Consider the following 17856-nt stretch of genomic DNA (forward strand, 5'->3'; position numbering starts at 1 on the left):
CCCGCACGGCCGCCCGTTCGTGGCGTGGGCGGGGCGTGGGGCGGGGCTGCGCGCTCCTGCAGGGCCCTATGAGGCGCGGCTCCGGGGTCGCTGGGTCGCCAGGCGCGGGGACGGGGTGCTGGAGCCAGGGCCCGGCAGCGGCCTCGCGGGGCCCGGGCGGCGCGGCCGGGCTGCAGGTCGGTCCCGGAGTGGGCGGGGCCGCGGGAGGCGCTGGTAGGCGGCCTGTGCCCATCAGACGCGGGGGGCGGGGGCTGCCGGGGAGGGGGTGTCTGCGCGGAGGGAGAGGGGGGCGTAGGGGGCCCCCTCACTCGGCTGACCTGGCCCGCCCGGGCCGTGGGGGGCGCGGCAGCCCCTCTCCTGGCCCTTCCCCGCTCAGGAAGAGGCTCCCGTGGCATGTTGGTGCACTGTCCCGGGAGGGTCCGCGGGGGTGGGCCGGGGCGCAGGACTGCTTCCCCCGGGATCTGCGTCTGGGTTGGGCAGCCCCACAGTCGGAACTCAGAGGTAGGCGTAGAAAGGGACCTAGCGGGTGCATACACACTGGGGCCGTGTGCTCGGCTGACACCGCGTCAGCGGCTTCCCACCCGCGACCCTGGGGACCCTGGGGACCCTAATGAGTACAGTGCTGGACTCCCTGTGAGCCCCCACTTGCAGGCCTCCACCATGGAACCAGGCCGAATAGAGAACCTGTCCGTGGTGTACCAGAGCCAGGACTTCCTTGTGGTGAACAAGCACTGGGATCTGCGGATCGACAGTAGGATGTGGCGCGAGACTCCGACCCTCCAGAAGCAGCTGCGCCACCACTTCCCGGAGTTAGCGGATCCTGACACCTACTATGGGTTCAGGTAGGCGGAGGCCGGCCAATGGCCCCCAGCAGCTTCTGTGGGAGGAAGTAGCCACTCCCCAGTCTGGCCAGCGCTGACCCCTGGCCTTGTGTCAGGTTCTGCCACCAGTTGGACTTCTCCACCAGCGGGGCACTCTGCGTGGCCTTGAACAAGGCGGCAGCGGGCAGCGCTTACAAGTGCTTCAAGGAGCGGCGCGTCACCAAGGCTTATCTGGCTCTGGTAAGGCCTGACCACCCCCCGGGCAGGGGATTCCAATCCTCAGCCACTTCAGCAGGCTGTCAGTGCCAGGTGGGCTCCCCAGAAGGGGTGGGTGGTCCTGAGAGCAGCTTGTGAGTCTGTGCCCAGCAGGTGCGGGGACATGTGCAGGAGAGCCGGATGACCATCAACTACGCCATTGGCAGGAACAGCACCGAGGGTCGGGCTCACACCATGTGCATCGAGGGCACTCAGGGTACGGAGGGCAGGACTCGTCACCCAGTGGGGGCCCTGAATGAGCCGGGCTGGGGTGGGTTGGGCTCTCCACTGGTCCAGCCAACCCTCGCATCTCGTCTTGCTCTCCACAGGCTGTGAGAACCCCAAACCAAGCCTTACAGAGCTGGTAGTCCTGGAGTATGGGCTGTATGCCGGCGATCCTGTGTCCAAAGTGCTGCTGCAGCCCCTCACAGGTGCGTCCAGCGGCGAGGCAGGAAACTTTCCAGGCCCACTTGCTGTCTGCTAATGGTGCTTCTCACCCATGTGTACGGAGGTGTGTCTGTCGGACATACTGGGGGGGCAAGGCCGTGTCCCTCGAGTCCCACAGCATAATATGTGGTGGCACGGGGCAGAGCGGCCTGCCTGGGGCCACTTTGCTATCCTCCCCCCCCCCCCCGCCCACCCCAGGCCTTGCTATCCTGGAAGGCCAATAGGGGTGGTCTAGCGCACCTGACCCTGCCCCTACTGGCAGTGATCTCGAGGTCGATCCCTCTTCTAAGCTCTGACGTTCTTGTCTGTAACAGGAAACGGGTCTGCCTTGTCTCGGGGTTTTGGGGCTTGAAGAGGGCAACAGGGACTAGGGCTAGGGGTGATGTGAGTGGGTGAGGGGTGGGCATGGAATGGCACCCCCACCCTACCAGTCCTCTTGCCCCACCCCACCCCCACAGGCCGGACGCACCAGCTGCGTGTGCATTGCAGTGCTCTCAGCCATCCTGTTGTGGGGGACCTGACCTACGGGCAGGCATTGGACCAAGAAGACCAGCCCTTCCGCATGATGCTGCACGCCTTTTATTTGCGTATCCCCACTCACACTGAACGTGTGGAGGCTTGCACACCAGATCCCTTCGTGCCGGCGCTCGATGCCTGCTGGAGCCCCCATACCCTGGTGCAGTCACTGGACCAGCTCGTCCAGGTCCTGAGGGCTGCTCCCGACCCTGATCCCACAGAAGGGAGTCCTGGGCCTTGCAGCACTTCCACGCCCCCCAACAAGCCCCCCGAGACAGAGGCACAGCGGGCCTCATGCTTGCAGTGGCTGTCAGAGTGGACCCTAGAGCCTGACAACTGAGGGCAGCAGGCTGGGTGGGAGTGGCAGGCTGGGCCCACTAGGGGGATGGGGGCTGCAGGGGACAGCCCTGGGCCCATCCTGAGTCAGGGTGTCCTGTGCTCAGCCCCACTGTGGATGGGGCCTGAGGCCCTGGCTCCAGCAGCCAGGCCTGGAGAGGGGCGGGCAGGGCCAGCAGGGGGAGCCAGGCTGCCGGGGAGTTTGGAGGATGGGACCTCCCTCTGAGCACCCCGTTCCCCTGAGAGGGGAAACCAAGGCCTGCCTTCCTGGCTCCAAAGCTTCACTCCTAGGGGCTTGTTTTATGGATTTGCCCAGGGTCACTCTCTAAGGGACAGAGCCCACAGCGGGCCAGCCTCGAGTTAGGATCCTGCAGGGCCCCCAGGCCTCAGAGCGCCCTGCTCCTCGTTGCTCTTCTTGGACCTTCTGTGTTGGTCGGCCTATCCTGGCTGGGTATTCTCCGCCTGCGGACCCTGACCCATCCCGCCCACCCAGTGCTGCCTCGTGCCTTTGCTTTTACCAGATTCTACTCGTGGGCCTCCTCCTCCCCACCCACACGGCACATGGGGGAGGGTCCGAGCCACGTCCCTCGGTCTTCTCACAGTGCCTAGGCCACCACAGGTCCTCACATTTCAGCTGGGGAGCAAGAGTGGCCAGCCCCCATCTCTTCCATCCCAATGACATGCCCACATCGGCCTAGTTGTAGCTGAGCTCCGGGGCCTCAGAATAAATACTCAGTGACTGATCTCATGAGTGACTATGAATCCATCTGATGGGGAGGTTTGAGGCCCCAGACCCTTGCCCTTTTTCCTACACTGGGCAGATCTCTGCCTTAGGCCCCCCAGCAGGAGCCAGGATGGACCCTCCCCCTGCCATGCAGTGAGTACCCTGCAGCCTAGTGTGGATGGAGGCTGGGCTCTGGGTGGAGGACTGAAATTGGGTCAGCCCCGTTCCTAGACATCCCCCGTTCACCTAGCCAAAAGCATTGGAGCGCCCATCTGTTCTCACCAGGGTCCCTTCCTAGAGTCGTTGTCCCCACATCCTTCTTAGGGTTCTCCGCCATCAGAACGCCAGCTACCTTGCAGGATAGGCACTCATGGCTGGGGTGGGCCCTGGGGGGACAGCAGAGGGCAGGTGTGGCCAGCTGGAGGACACTGGTGTAGACTCTGGCCTGGTGGGGCCCACAGGCTGGGCCTACAGAGCAAACGGCAGAGAAGTTGGAGGGCTAGACAGACTGGTAGCCCCCAAGGTAGGGAAGCAGGACGGGAAGGCGCACAGGGGTAGGCCCCACCCTGGGGAATGTATGTTGCCCCTCTCACAGCCCTGCTGCTCCCCCTGAAAGGTCTCCTTGGCCCCTTGAGTCCCCCAGGACCCAGAGAGCCGCCCGCAGGCCAAATCCAGACCTTGCTTCCTGCAGATTGGCCGTCTCCCACCGCCCTGGGGGGGCCTCAAAGCTGAGGCTGTGGAGCCCAGACACTGGGGCGCACACCCTAGCTGTGGTGGGCAAGGTTTGGAAGGCATGGGAGTCGAGCAGGGTCTCCTGGGCACGGATGGCAGGGAGAGTTTCTTCAGGCAGGAGTGGCCAGACAGATGCTGCAGGGGGGGTGAAGCATGGGGCAGGCCTGTGGCAGGCAAGCTCCTGGGGGCGTGTGTGCTGGTGGGGCAGCGCCCCCAGTGGTACTGGGAGGCCAGGAGCACATCCAGCTCTACATGGTGCGGCTGAACTTCCGTGCAGGGCTGGGCGGCAGTCCCCAGCTGGTCCCTCCAGCTGTTGGCCCTCTAGGGTCAGTGTGTCCTCTTGGCCGTGCGGCAGGCCCTTTGGGCATGTGCAGCCCTACTTGTGGTGCTAGTGGGTCCAGGGGTTCAAGGCCCGGTGCCCTCCTGGCCCTGCCAGGTGGGAGTTGCGCCCCTCCCAGGGGATGAGGAGAGCCAGGACTCAGCTCTGGGCACCTGGCCCCACCCACCCTCACTGGGGCACCTCCCACTCAGCCCCAGAGGCCCAGGCTTATGGAGCTGCCCCGTCCTGGGCCCGCAGGGCATGTGTGGCACAGCTCTTTGCCATTGGGGTCACCTACCTGGTGCCTGCACCCCCCCCCTTAACCCCCAGCACATACGTGTATGGAAGCACGTGCTCACAAGGCAGAAACCGCCACCACGTTGGATCTGCATGTGCCTGGCGTCCCTGCAGGGAACACATGCGTCACATAGTTGTGGATGCTCCCAGACACACACGCGTGTGCACAAAAACACCAGCACGCATGACAAACGCAGACACGCACACGTATGAAGGCACATCCAATCCTCGGGGCACAGACACATCCCCCAGGGGGAAGGGGTGTGTGCTGGGTGGCTGCCAACCGTGAGCTCAGCCTCCTGCTCCCCCAGGGCTGGAGAGCAGGTGTCTGCTCTGCTTGAGGCCCCCAGGGGTGGGCACGGCAGCCTCACCTGACACAGCCCCGGCCCCTCCCCTCCACATCGGCCTGGCCGGCATCACTGCAGGAGTGGGCGGGCAGGCAGGCGGGTGCTGGGTGAGGCGTGCAGGTGAGCAGGAACCCAGGTGTCCCCACCCTGCACCACCGCGGAGCCCCAGTGCTCAGCTGCAGGGGCTGACACACTCAGTGGACTGGGGTCACTGCAGGAGACTGCAGCTCCGGGCACCGGCCCGCACCCCCACACAATCGGACGGCCACCGCGGGGTGCAGGAACAACCTCCCTCTACAGCAGATGGTCTCCATGCTCAGGTGAGAAGTGGGGGCTGGGGCAGGGCCACTGGCACCTGCACCCACCGGGCCCGGCTAGGGAGGCAGTCTCGGTGTGGCCCTGGGTGGGGAGCCGGGCTCGTCTGGCTTCCACTCTGTCGCCCGCATGGGACAGTAACACCCTGGGCCGTGCAGGGTCTAGAGCCCACGGGCACCCTGACACCTTCATCTCACGGTTAAGGCCTCCATCTGGAGACCGGGCAGGGCAACCTGTGGGGCTGTGGTGTGGGCTGTGGCCGGAGGCCAGGTCTGGCTGGGGGGCGTCTGAGGCCCTGCGAGGGAGGAGGGCTTTCTAGGCCGCCCAGGAATGGGGGGCAGGTTAGAGAGCCCCCAGGCCTCTACCCACAGCTGCCTGCAGGGACTTCCTGGGACCACCGCCCCTCCCCTGTAGCTGTTGAGAGATCTGTTTATTGGAGACACCGAAGCCTCCAGGTCTCAGGAGCCCTGACCTGTGATAAGAAAGGCCCGGGGCTTTGGCCCGGCCCCTCCTCTTGCCACTTCCTTAGTTCCCGAGAGGCACTTTGTGGTGTTTGTGTCCCCCCCCAAAGACACAGAGACGCAGTTGCAGGGAGCCCAACCTACATGACCCTGGATGGCACCTCCCTCTCTGTGCCCCGTGCCAAAGAGGGCAGGGAAGGTGATGGGGTGGGCCTTACCACCTCCTGTCTCCTCTCCAGCTAGTCCTGCACCCACCGCCCGTGACCCCACACCTTTCTGCCAGGACAGCCATGGGCCCCAGAGCAGGTGAGACAGCCCTCACAAAGGGGCACATTGGGCCCTCCAGGGGTGGTTCCCACAGCCAGGCTCCCCTGAGGTGGTAGGACCATCTGTGGTCCTAGGCCTACCCTAGGACACAGGGAGCCCCAGGCAGACCCTGAGGGATGCCCCCAGCAGGCAGTGCCCCGGTGTGCTGGGGGCCCGCAGCAGCTCAAGGCCTGTTCTGTTCCAGGTGCCCAGATGAGCCCAGGCCTCGCCCTCCTCATGTGGCTCACTGCCCACTGCTCTTGTCCCCAGGCCCAGGGTTTCTCCCAGGGAGGGCTGGATGCCAGCAGGGCTGACCTGTGGGCCAGGTGAGTGCCAGGTCACGTTTTCTGCAGCTGATCCTCTGGCAGGCCGGGGGGGTGGGGTGGGGCGTGCATCCCCAGGTTCTGCACCCGATGGCCCAGGAAAGCTGAGGCAGGGCTCCCATCACTCACCGACTTTGCCCCTAGATGGCCCAGAGCATCCAGTGTCCTGCATCAGACTCACAGCCACGTGGTCAGGACTGGGTCCCCCAGGCCGTCGCAGCTGCCTGGGGCCCTGAACCCCTCACAGCTTGCACTGCTCTCCTGGCCTGCCGGGCGATTACTTCTTGTCCTGAGTCCTCTTGGGTTTCTTCCTCTGCCCCAAGACTGGGCTGCTCTCCCAGGTCCCAGAGACTCAGTCATTCCCAAGCACTGTCCCGAGGTCTCGTATGTGGGCTCAGCCACCCTTCCCTTCCCTGGAGGGTTAGAGATCACTGATGAGCCATCAATCAATTGATCGGAGGACTGATTAGGTAGGGTTAGAGGCCTGGGGTGAAGTCCCACAAGATGCCCTCCCCACACACCGATTTTATTAGATAGATGCACACCGTGAGGAGCACTCAGCCAGAAGCCAGGCCTGCTGCGGTGACCCGGCTGGCGCTCAGGCCACATCTCCTCCACACCCTCAGCCATCGCTGGGACAGTGGAGCCTGCCTGAGCCCAGAGCCCGCTGGGACGAGGCCTCGGGAGGAGGCATAGACCCAGAGTCCAGGCCAGGGCCACTTCCAAGCCCTGCTCACAGCTCGGAGCCTGGCGCCCACTGTGTGCTGACGGGAGTGAGGGAGTGCTAAGTGAAGCCGCGGTCTCGTGTGTGTCTCACTCCCTCAGTGTTGGGGGTGCTGACCTCGATGCCGCTCCTCACCGCCTGTCCCCTGTCTGCCCAGTGCCAACACCTCCCTCCTGCACGACTTCTGGTGCCAGCCGGCCAGCCAGCTGCCCCGGGACCAGCTTTCCGCTCTCATCCGGGGGATGGCCACCCAGCAGGTCCCCCTCAGAGCCTGGCAGGTAAAGGGCTGTGGCTGGCGGGAGCAGGCCAGGGTGCTGAGGGCAGGGGGCGGACTTCCCGGAGACAGGCGGGGAAGAAGGGCATCCCCAGCAAAGGGCACGGGTCAGCAGGGGGCCCACGGGGCTGGGATGGGGAGTGAGACCCGGCCAGCCTCGCAAGCACCTGAGACGCAGCTGTTGAGTAGACCCCAATGTGGCAGGAGGTCCAGCCGTCTGAGGTTGAGGTTTCCCTTCCTTGGGTGACTCTCTGGTGCTGCCCATTTGAGACCATTTCCAGGACTTCTCAGTCAATTCCCTGCAGACCCCCTGACTTCTGTTCTTGGCTTGGGTGAGGGCTTGTCCAGCAGGCCTGCCCTAGATGCTTCCTGCCTCCATTGGCACACGGTGCCCACACTGGGGACGGGTCCTCTGGGCCCCGTGTGGATCTTCCAGCCTGCCGGCCTCTCCCCTGCCATCTGAGTCCACCTCGACCCACAGCTGACCCAAGCATTGCCTGCCCCTGAGTTTAAAGAAACAGAAGGAAGAAAAGCTACTATTCTGTCTCATTACAAAATTAGTATGAAATTAGCAATAAATCCCAAAACCCCGAAGTAAGTCAAGCGAGACAAAACGTCTAGGCAGGAGGTGACGTTGGGATGAACGACTGAGCCACTGTAGTGCTGTGGGGGCCGGGGGTGGGGGGCTTTCAGGCTGGCCCCGACACCTCCTGAGACGGGGAGCCGGCAGGGCGTCCAGGTGACAGAGCCCAGGCCACGCTGAGGGCGAGGGTAAGGTGGCAGCAGGAGGGGGGCTGGGAGCCCCAGGCTGGGCAAGCCCGCGACACGCCCCTGCCCTGCCCAGCTCAGCTGCCTGGCCAACCTGGCCGCTCGGCACGGCCTCCAGAACGACTTTGAGCTGCACCCTCCCAACCTGTTGCTGTTCTACAAGTGAGTGCCCCCCCTCCCCGTGCGGGGACAGCTGAGCATGCCTCCTTCGGAGTCCCAGGGACCCCAGCTCCCCAGGGACATCTGGGCCACCCCAGAGGAGGACCCTCGGGTAGCCCCCACCCTCCCAACAGCCCCCCAACCTGCCTGCAGCCTGACGCAGGTAAGGGAAGCCGATTGCTGGGCCTTCACCCGCCGCGCCGCCCAGGGGGACATGGAGCTGCTAGCCAACCTGCCAGACCAGAGGGTCGCCCTGCGGCACGCAGCCTTGGCCTGCCTGGTAGGCACGATGGGCGGGCCGGGGCAGGGTGGGTGGGCAGGCAGCGGGGCCGGGCTCGTGCTGACCTGCTATGCGGCAGGGAGCGCCCCACCCGCGGCTCAGCGCCTCTGACCTGCTGCTCCTTGGGGTCCTGGTGTGCGACATGGACGCGTCCCGCATCGAGGCCGCAGACCCGCGTGTGCTGGAGAATCTGCAGCGCTGCCGCCGGCTGACGGCCACCCAGCAAGCCGCCCTCAACACGCTGCTGGCCGGCGGCAAGACCGTGCTGGGGTAGGCAGGGCCCGGTGCCCTCCGCCCAGGCCTCTCCTCCTTGAGAGGACCTGGACTTTGGGCCCAGGAGACCCCTAATGTCTACCGACCTGCTGACCTGTGACCTGTCCCCCCAGCTCACAGCCCCACCGACCCTGCAGCCTACGGTGCACAGGCTCGGGGTGCTACTGCTACCCTCCAGACCCCCAGTTCCCCTGCCCCCACATCTGGGGTGGAACGGTCTCTGCTGAGCAGGCCCTGGAAACTGGGTGCTCAGGGAGGGGCAGGCAGCCTCCGGGGGCTGGGGCTCTGCTCCTGACCCTAACACGGTGCTCCCTTACCCCACACCAGGCCTCCTGGCTCCTGGAACCTAGAGGGGCTGCGGGCCCTGGGATCCCTGGCCACCTACATCAGCTCCAGCCTGTGGATGCAGGTGCAGGAGGTAGGACACTCTACGGGGGGGGGGGGGGGGGTTCTCAAGCTGGCTGTGGACAACGACAGGGGCATCCAGCCGACCTTCCACCAGCCTGTCCAGGCCTGGGGGTAGGGCTCCAATGCCTGACAAGCATCCCCAGTCACTCCCTGCCCCAGGGTTTCCATCTGCGGGACGGGGGGAGGAACCAGGTGGCCCCGGGCAGCCCTTCCCCCAGGTACAGTCTCTACGCCTGCCTGGCCAGGCTGTGGGCCTGGCCTTCTTCAGCAGCACAGTGGCCACATACCAAGCTGGGCGGCTCAGCCAGCGTGATGCCAGGCGCTTCGTCACTGGCTTTCTCGAGGCCAAGGCCACGTCAGTGTCCTCTCGGTCCAAGCGGAGCACAGGTCAGTGTGGCCACCATGGCCTGGGAATGCTGTCCCTCCCGTCCTCTGGGCTCCTAACCCTGGGGGGGGGAGCACCCAAAATACAGTCCCACCTGCTGCTGGACCTCCTGGGTACCACCCAGGGGTCTGCATCCAGCCTGGGGTGGGGCTGGGGGGTCAGAGTCCAGTGGAGCTGAACTGCGGGTCAAGGTCAGGGTTGACTCTACCTGGTCTGGGCGAGGTTCTCAGCTAGAGGTCAAGCTTGGGAGGGATTCAAGGGTGGGTCGAGGTTAGGAATGAATCAGCAAAATTCAGCTCAAAACCCCCAACCCCCCCCCAAACACAGGGAGACCCTGCATCCACGGGGACATCACAGCGGCCACGCTCCATGACAACCTCTTCCTACTGCGCTATGACTGTGTGCAGCTCGAGTCCTGCCTGGGCAGCCGCGTGCTCAAAGCCAACCTGGACCCCCTTCTGCAGCACCCACTGCCAGTCGAGTGCCAGCATGTCGTCAAGGCCAAGCTGGCTCGGGTGCGTCGCAGACCAGCTGCAGGGGGCGGTGGGCAGGCACCCAGCCGCGGGCCTGACCCTCCCACCCACCCAGGTCTACCCACATGGCGTCCCCGAGGACCAGCTGCGGCTCATCACCTCGCTGGTCTACCTCTACTCCCGCTCGGAGATCGGCCAGTGGAACATCACGTCCAGGGACACGGTCGTGGCCCTGCTGGCCTCGGACGTGGCCCTGGAGAACCAGACTGAGGTGAGGGCAGCGTGGGGGCGGGGGGGGGCGGTGCGCCGCCCCTGGGCCCGCTGACCTGGGCCCTGCTGACCCGGGCCCTGCCTCCAGGCTGTCCTACAGAAGTACCTGGACCACAACGGCACCATCACCAGCACCCTGCTCACGGCCATCGGGGGCTCCCGCCTCTGCTGGATGAGTGCCAGGCAGATCCAGGCCATCAGGCCCATAGAGTTCCGGTGAGGCAACCCCGGGACACGCCCAGCCAGGGAGGGAGGGGCTCAGCCTGAGGCCTGCTAGGTTCCCGTGGCTGCACAACCAGGTACCACAAACCAAGTGGTAAAATTTCTCCCACGCAATCTGAAATCGATGTCCTAGGGCCGGCTCCCTCTGAAGCCTGCAGGGGAGGCTGCAACCTGCTTGGGGTGGTGCTGCCGGAACCCCTTGGCCTTCCCAGGGCCGGTGGACGCATCCCCAGCCTCTGCCCCCGCGGCCGCAGGGCCTTGCGCTCCGCGCCTGTGCGCACAGTCCCTTCTCCTCCCCTGTTGTTAGACTCGGGGCCGCGCTAATTCCCTGCGATGTTATCGTCATCACATCTACAAATAGGAAAGGCTCTATTTCCAAACAAGGTCGCGTTCTGAGGTTTTGGGCAGGCGTGAGTTTTGGGGGGACACTATTCGGCGCGGTACAGTGGGCAAGAGGAAAGCTGTGGCAGGGAGAGGCCGGGAGCACGAGGGGCTCCCAGCGCGCCCACCAGCTTCATGCTCCCCCAGGCGGGCCGGGGCCCTGGATATCTCCTCCTGCCCCCAGAGCCGGAAGGACGCACTCTACACCAAGGCCCGCGAGGCCTTTGGCAGCGCCGGGAACACAGCTAACTACTACCGTCTTATGCGTCCTTACCTCGGTGAGCCCCTGCCCTGTGTGCGGGCCCCCTGGCCCCAGAGGCCCCCGCCCCTGCCCTCTCACTGCTGCCTGCCCCCAGGAGGTGCCCCCGTGGAGGAGCTGCGGTACCTGGTCCAGGCTAACGTCTCCATGGATATCGACACCTTCACCAACCTGAACCCCCGAGTGCTGCAGGTGGGCCCCCGGGGCGGCCTGTCCGGGGTGGGGGATGGGGCTGCCAAATCGGGGGAGGCCTCTGTCACAGCCTGCAGGCCCCACGCACCCCAAAGTCAGAGGTACACAGACAGCGTGAACCCCAGGTCCCTTCTGCCGGGCCTTACCCCTGTGCTCGCTCCTCAGTTAAGTACTGCCCTGCCGGGTCTGCCTTTGGCCCCAAAGCCGGCCGCTGCGGGACCCTCCGGACCTGCGCCCACAGCCCTCTCCTTCCCCTTGCAGAGCCTGAGTGTCGGCAATGTGACCACACTGCTGGGCCAGAACGTGGGGGACCTGCAGAAGGCACGCAGCCACCCAACCATCAGCTCCTGGCTCTGCAGCCTGAACACATCGGTCCTAGGAGAGCTGGGCCTGGACAGGGACACTGCCGGCCCCACCAGCCTGGCCCTCTCCACCACTGGGGCCCCCAACACCACACCCTGGGCGCCCCATCTGGCCCCCACCTCGGGCCAGCCTGGGAACAAGGCCCCCACCTCCGGTATGCCCCAGACCCATCCTCCCCTCTAGTGCGCCTTCCCTGTCTGCGCAGGGCCTCTGTGGACCCGACTGCCCCTGGCTCCTCATCTTGCGCCCAACCTCATGCTCTGTTGGCTCTTTCCCTTCACCTGCTTGGGTGACATGTGGTGACACTGGCTGTTCAGTTACTGAAGGACAAAATCACCTCCTCCAGCACCTGCCGAGCACCAGAAAGTGGGGGTGGGAGAAGCTTTGAGAGCCCTGCCGGGGCCCAGAGCAGCAGCCTCCGTGGCAGTCCCCCTGGCCTTCCCAGCCCAGGGGCGCAGAGTGAGGGCCTGCCCAGGCCCAGGAGGCTCCCAGCCAGGCCTGATAGGTGCTCCATCCACGTTCCTCCCACAGGCAGTCCACCGGCCCACCTGAGGTACCTGCCGCTCGCTGTGGCCCTGCCCTCCGGCCTCCTGGGGCTGCTGTTTTGGGGCACCCCGGGGCCCAGCCAGGACTGCTCCTGGGGCGCCTGCACCAAGGCCTCCAAAGGCGGCACCGGCCCCGCCCCACATGCAGGGAAACTGGGGCTGGAAGGTGGAGCCGGACACCTGCCCAGGCCCAGGGGCAGGCTCCAGGCCCAGAGGACCTGGCCATGTCCCACATCCTAGGGGCCTGTGGGGCTGGTCCCCTCACACCCAGCTCCCAGGACATGGAGCTGGAATGAGGACCTGGGCCCACCCCGCGGCCAGCCAGGAACAGTTGACTGAGTTGCTGCCCCAATCCTCTGGCCTCCCTCAGGATGAAGAACTGGTACTGGGGAGGGGGGCCTTGCTGATGGATTTGAATAAAAGACAAGGTGATCCTCCTGCCTGCGTCCTTTTGCTCTGAGCCCAAGGAGGGACAGAGACCCTCTTAGCGGGGAATAGGACTTCTGTCTGCATCTCCTGGGCCCTGTCCCCAGAAGCCACCCTGAGTGTTGGCCTGGCTTCAGAGGGAAGGCCCTGGGAATGGAAACAGTGGTAGGAGGGCCCTGAGAGCCACCCCCTTTCCCCCCTCCCCGTCTCCAAGTGCAAACAGGAGGGACTCCAACTCAAGAACCACATCTACCACCTCACGGGGTTGTGCCTCCCCACCCGGTCCTCAGAACACCACAGGGCATCTCTGCAGGGAAGGACAGGGGCCTTTTATTGAAGTCCAGTCCCCTTGGGGTGGGCCAGGCAGGGCTTCAGGGCAGGGGAGGTCCCGCATCCAGAGCAGTGGGCTCACTTGGGGATCAAAGCCAGGAGCAGAGTGGGGATCGCAATGAGCACTGGTCCGGGTCCGAGGAGGCGGGCACCCCCTGAGAGGGCCTCTGCAGAGAGAGTGACTCAGGCGCCGGGCATGGCTCTGCCCCCACCCCACCCAGCCAGCCGCCCTGGCCCACCTCGGAAGCTGAGGTCCATGACCAGGTAGCCATTGGGAATGCCACCGTGGAGCCCCAGGCCCAGACTGTCCAGGTCATCCTGCCGCTGCCGTAAGATCCAGTCCCGCACGGGGCTGCTCTCCTGCTCTGCCTTCAGGCCCACCAGGTTTGGACCCAGAAGGTTTTGTACCTCGGCAATGGTCAGCGGCTGCCAGAGCCCCCAGGGGGCCGTCAGGGTCACCCTGCCTCTCCCCCAGAAGGCTGGCAGCTCTGCTGTGTCCAGACCTCCCCATGCTTCCCGGGCCCGAACACCCTGCCTCAGCCCCTCGGGACTTCGGAGCGGACCCCGGCGCTCTGACAGCCCCTGCGCGGCCCCGCCCCCAGCCGTACCAGCACAGCCTCCGTCTGTAGCGTCTTGAATGTGGCCGTGTCCATGTTCACCTTCTGACGACTGAGAGCCTGCAGGTCCTCCGTGGGGGCCCCAGCTGTTTGCGGGGAGAGGGGCCCCAAGCATGAGACCTCACAATAGCCCCTAGTCTTGCCCTCTGACCCTAAGGACTTCCTGGGCCCCAGGTTCCCCTGGGTGGGTGAAGAAGCTGGAGGGGGCTCAGACTCATAGGGTCTCAACCTACACACACGTGTAAGGGCAGGGGGCGCGTTGAGCACCGGCCACACCAACAGTAGCCGCCTCGTGAGGCAAGAACCTGGCAGCACCCGTGTGGGGAGCCTGGGCCGTCACGCCCCCCAGGGCTTCTCCCTGGCTCACCCAGGTAGGGCTTGATCTTCACGAAGTATTCAGACCCACTGATGTTCTGGAAGGCCGCACGGGCCCGGAGATAGAGGATGTCCATCTGCGGTGGGCGGCATGCCTCCAAGTCCTGGGGCCTGGCTGCCCTAAAGAGGCAGCACGGGGCCGGGCAGGGGGCCGGGCAGTGAGCTTGGAGCACGGCATGCCCACCACGCCCGGCAGGCCCCTGGGACTCACCAAAGGACGCTGGGTTGTACGGAGCCCAGCTGCTCAGGACTGAGGAAACACAGGTACATGGGGCCGAAGGTGGCCAGTGTGTCCAGGGAGGCCTTGTCCAGCTGGCCCCCTCCTGCCACATAGCGGGCAATCAGGGCTGCCACCTGTGGAAGGAGGCCACTGAGGCGTCTTGGGGCTGGGAGAAAGGCATACCCTGGGGCCTGCACAGCCTCACCCCATCTGCTCCCTCGGGGGAGGTTGTCACCTGAGCATCCATTGTCTGCCCTTTGCTGACTTGAAGAAGAGATTTCACAGTTTCCAGGGATGTCACATTCCACTTGTGGATGTCCGCAGGGGTGAGCTCGAGGAAGAAGTACCTCAGGTGCTGGATCAGGGACTCAGGGTACCCCTGTGGATAGAACTGCCCAGGGAGGTGACCAGGAGGGCCACGGCCACGCTCTGGGTGCCCACGGGAACTGTGGCACAGCGGGCAGGCCTGAGCCCATGACCAACTACCTCGTCCAGTTTGCGCTTGAAAACATCCAGCTGCTGGTAGGTGAAGGGCACCATGTTCACGCGGTCCATCTGAGCCGCCAGCAGGGCCCCGTCCACACAGGCCTCCAGTTCCCACTCCTCGTAGAAGACAAGGTTTTCATCTATCATGTGGGCCTTCCGCTCGGGTGGGCAGACCTTCTCTGCGGGAGCAGGGGGGGGTTGGGGGCTGGACTTGTCTTGTCAACCTCCTCCTCCCTAACCTTGCTGAGACCCTGGGGACTGCATGACCCCCTCCGGGCCTCAGTTTACACATCAGCAAACTGGGGTGATTCGGTCCACTCTCCGAGGTTGTCACAGCTGAGCAAGCCATGCAGCCAGGAAGGGCCACACATGTGTGGGCAGGTGCGACCCCACAACGCTATCCCCATCTCCATGTCTCCCGACAGCCAATGGGGCAGGGTGTCCTGCTTACTCTCCGTGTCCCGCCGGTCCCTCAAGAGGACAACAGTCAGCTCAGGTTGCTGCCAGGACAGGTCCCGGGAGGTGCCTTGCAGCCATGGGGTCATGACACCCTTAGGACAGAACATAGCTGTGGCTGAGCCAAGTGTGGTCCAGTGTCTGAGGACCCCCACCCGGACCAGACACCTTCCTCTCTTTCCCCAGAGGGACCTTACCAGTCTCGAGTCTGCAGCCTGGGCCCTGGAAGGAAACACCCACCCTGCAGGGGAAGGGGCACAAGGTTTGAGGGGATGGCCGGGGACTCCTGGGTGTGCTTGCCACAGGCCCCCACCCTGGGTAGGAAGGAGGCAAAGCTGGCCCCCCCCAGCCTCAGCACCCCATGATGTCACAGCCTACCCCACCCCAGGGAGCCCAGGTCCCCCACATCCTCCTCCTAAGACCTCGCTGCTCAGGGCAATCCGATACCCATTCCATGGACACTGTCCCTTTGGCCTGAGCCCCCATCACTGCCCTGGCCCAGCTTCCAATGCTGCAAGGTATAGAGGGACAGAGGCACCTCTGGGAGCAGAGACATGGCCGAAAGCCTACCCGGGACTCAGGGCACCTGTTCAGGATTCAGGACACCCGCCGAGATTTGGGACACATGCCCAGACTCGGGCCACCTGCCCAGAACTTGGAACAACTGCCTGACCTCAGGGCACCTGCCAGGGAGGGGGGGCACTGCCCGCCACCAGGAAGGAGGCATGGGGCAGGTAGAGCCTTTCTTAAGAACGCTCAGCTGTCCTCTGATGCTCTTTGCACCCTAACAATCTACGGCAGCCGGCCCCTATTACTCACCAAGGCTGAGAAGCAGGAGCAGAAGATTGCCGTGGGCAGAGGTCCCACAGGACCCCAGCGGAGGCTGAGCCGTCTGCAAGGCCATTATCTGTGAAGAACAACCACTCTGATATCCTCACCGCTTGGGCAGGACCCCACCCTGCCCCCCGCACCCCCTTGCCCTGGGCTGTGCAAGGCCTTATGGGTCTGGAAGGGTTCAGAGCCCCTGCTGGAACCTTCTCAGGCCCCTGCGGGTGGCGTCCATGCGGCCTCTGGCCCTGCTCTCAGGACCAACCAGTCTACCGGGCCCGCCCTGCCCCCTCGGGGAAGCTGGCCCCTCCTGCTGGGGTGTTGAGTCTGAGTCAGCCTGGCCCCCAGCTGTGAGAGCCCAGGAGGGCGGCTGGTGGCTGGTGGCCGTCCCCTCTGCCCACAGGGCAGGGCGAGGCGAGGCCAGAGAGTTTAGTGCAAGAAGGCAGGGCCATCTCTGGCTCAGGCTGACCTCCGTTTCCCCATTCACACCAGGGCTGGGGAGAGGGCTGAGTGACCCCCACACACACTGCCTAGGGCATAGTCATTCTCTCCTCCCCATCCTGCCCCACCCAAGGCCCAGGTAGACAAGGCCGGTGGGGCCCACCTGCACTCCTGGTTTCCCTCTTGACGTCCCTCCCTAAACAGAGGCCTTGGGAGGAACAACACGCCTTCCTACCTGCCAGTCCCATGAGTGGGGCAGTGGGTGGAAAAGCATTCCGGGAAGACGCCCCCACCGTGCGTTTCTGGAGTGGCATTTAGGAGGCCTTGCCGGCCAGTGTGGGGATGGGGAGTGGGTGCAGAGCCTCTCTCCAGGGAGTATTGTCCCGGGGGAGGGCGGGGGGGGGGGGGGGGGGGGGGGGGGGGGGGCGCTGCCCCCCCCCCGCGCGGGGGGGCCCGGGGGGGGGGGGGGGGGGGGGGGGGCTGCAGGAGACCTAACCACCTCTACACTCACCCCTCCCACTGAGGCCCAGAGAGGGAGGCTGCCCTGAGCTGGGTGAGCAGAGACATCCCCTCCCTGCAACATTCCACCCAAGCCAGTGTCAGCCCCACCCAGGCTCAGAAATAGGGAGAGGTGCGTTCATGCCTCAGCAGCCCCTTTCAGCTGGGCAAAGAGCCTAGCCCTCAGGGAGTGTCCTGGGGAGTGGCCCCAGGGGAGCCCTCTCCCTCCCCCGCCAGGCTCCAGAGGAGGTGGGAGGAAACCAGACCCCCAGACTAGAGAAGGGGCAGCGGAGTGAGGCCCCAGCCCTTGGATGGAGGAGGCCAGGCAAGAGCTGTGCCTCCCCCCTGGGGTCCCCCTCAGCCCCCTCCCCAGCCCCATGTCACCAGGGAACCCCCAGCACCACAGGTGGGGGCGTCCTGGGAGCCTCCGCAGGCCACCGTGGGCCTTGCAATCTGCATCCTCAGCCTCCCCACCCCCAGGAAGGCCAGTTGGTGCCACAGAGGCAGGTCAGCTTCCAAAGTGGCCTGAACTTGACCTGCAGTTTCAAGTCTGTTTCCGCCAGTCTGGGGCGCCCATGTTCGTGTGTGACATGGAAACAGTCCACAAACAGCGTTGTGTCTCCCTGGCCATGGCTGCCGTGATACGTCCTCCTCAGTCCTGCATCCGTCCTTCGAAGGCCGGCTCAGGGGCGCCTGGCTGGCTGGGTCGGTGAAGCGTCTGCCTTTGGCTCTGGTCATGATCTGGGGGGTCCTGGGATCAAGCCCCACATCAGGGCTTCTCCCTCTCCCTCTGTTGCTCCCCCTGCTTGTGCTCTCTTCGTCAAATAAATCAATAATCTAAAAAAAAAAAAAAAATCCAGTTTAGTGGGTCCCAGCAGGGGCAGTATAGGGAAGGTCCCTATACTGGGATGGTCCCATCTGTGAGCCCGAGTCCTGCGTGACCGGCACGCCCCTGGTCACCTGCTAGTCCTTGACCACCGGCACACCAGCTGAGTGTCTGCTGC

The 17856-nt window shown here is 64.9% G+C and overlaps 3 protein-coding genes across 7 annotated transcripts; 2 read left to right on the forward strand and 1 right to left on the reverse strand.

The window, feature by feature from the left end:
- Window positions 1–81: 81 nt before the first annotated feature.
- RPUSD1 (RNA pseudouridine synthase domain containing 1) lies at window positions 82–5863 on the forward strand. 5 transcript variants are annotated; one of them, XM_032426046.1, is made up of 7 exons: window positions 82–176; window positions 652–842; window positions 938–1061; window positions 1188–1293; window positions 1406–1507; window positions 1982–5114; window positions 5810–5863. In XM_032426046.1, exons 2-6 carry the CDS (start codon window positions 661–663, stop codon window positions 2377–2379), a joined length of 912 nt encoding a protein of 303 aa, XP_032281937.1. In that variant the 5' UTR covers window positions 82–176; window positions 652–660; the 3' UTR covers window positions 2380–5114; window positions 5810–5863. The 5 variants fall into 5 exon arrangements, with proteins under 5 accessions (XP_032281937.1, XP_032281938.1, XP_032281934.1 ...); XM_032426047.1 differs by having other exon boundaries at window positions 703–842; XM_032426043.1 differs by lacking the exon at window positions 82–176 and adding an exon at window positions 309–501.
- LOC116645388 (mesothelin-like protein) lies at window positions 5861–12592 on the forward strand. Its single transcript, XM_032425518.1, has 15 exons — window positions 5861–5876; window positions 6082–6202; window positions 7081–7201; window positions 8042–8127; window positions 8278–8404; window positions 8484–8674; window positions 9005–9095; window positions 9331–9472; window positions 9798–9985; window positions 10059–10214; window positions 10302–10429; window positions 10964–11094; window positions 11173–11267; window positions 11529–11784; window positions 12162–12592. Exons 1-15 carry the CDS (start codon window positions 5861–5863, stop codon window positions 12413–12415), a joined length of 2103 nt encoding a protein of 700 aa, XP_032281409.1. The 3' UTR covers window positions 12416–12592.
- A 317-nt stretch (window positions 12593–12909) lies between these two features.
- On the reverse strand, window positions 12910–15989 carry LOC116645389 (mesothelin-like). The gene is made up of 10 exons (XM_032425519.1): window positions 15905–15989; window positions 15283–15326; window positions 15081–15180; window positions 14630–14808; window positions 14379–14534; window positions 14135–14277; window positions 13916–14043; window positions 13540–13634; window positions 13171–13357; window positions 12910–13098 (listed from the first exon to the last, which is right to left on the reverse strand). Exons 1-10 carry the CDS (start codon window positions 15987–15989, stop codon window positions 13010–13012), a joined length of 1206 nt encoding a protein of 401 aa, XP_032281410.1. The 3' UTR covers window positions 12910–13009.
- Window positions 15990–17856: the final 1867 nt, after the last annotated feature.

The sequence above is a fragment of the Phoca vitulina genome, unplaced genomic scaffold, assembly GCF_004348235.1.
Source record: "Phoca vitulina isolate PV1807 unplaced genomic scaffold, GSC_HSeal_1.0 scaffold33, whole genome shotgun sequence".
Lineage (NCBI taxonomy): Eukaryota > Metazoa > Chordata > Mammalia > Carnivora > Phocidae > Phoca > Phoca vitulina.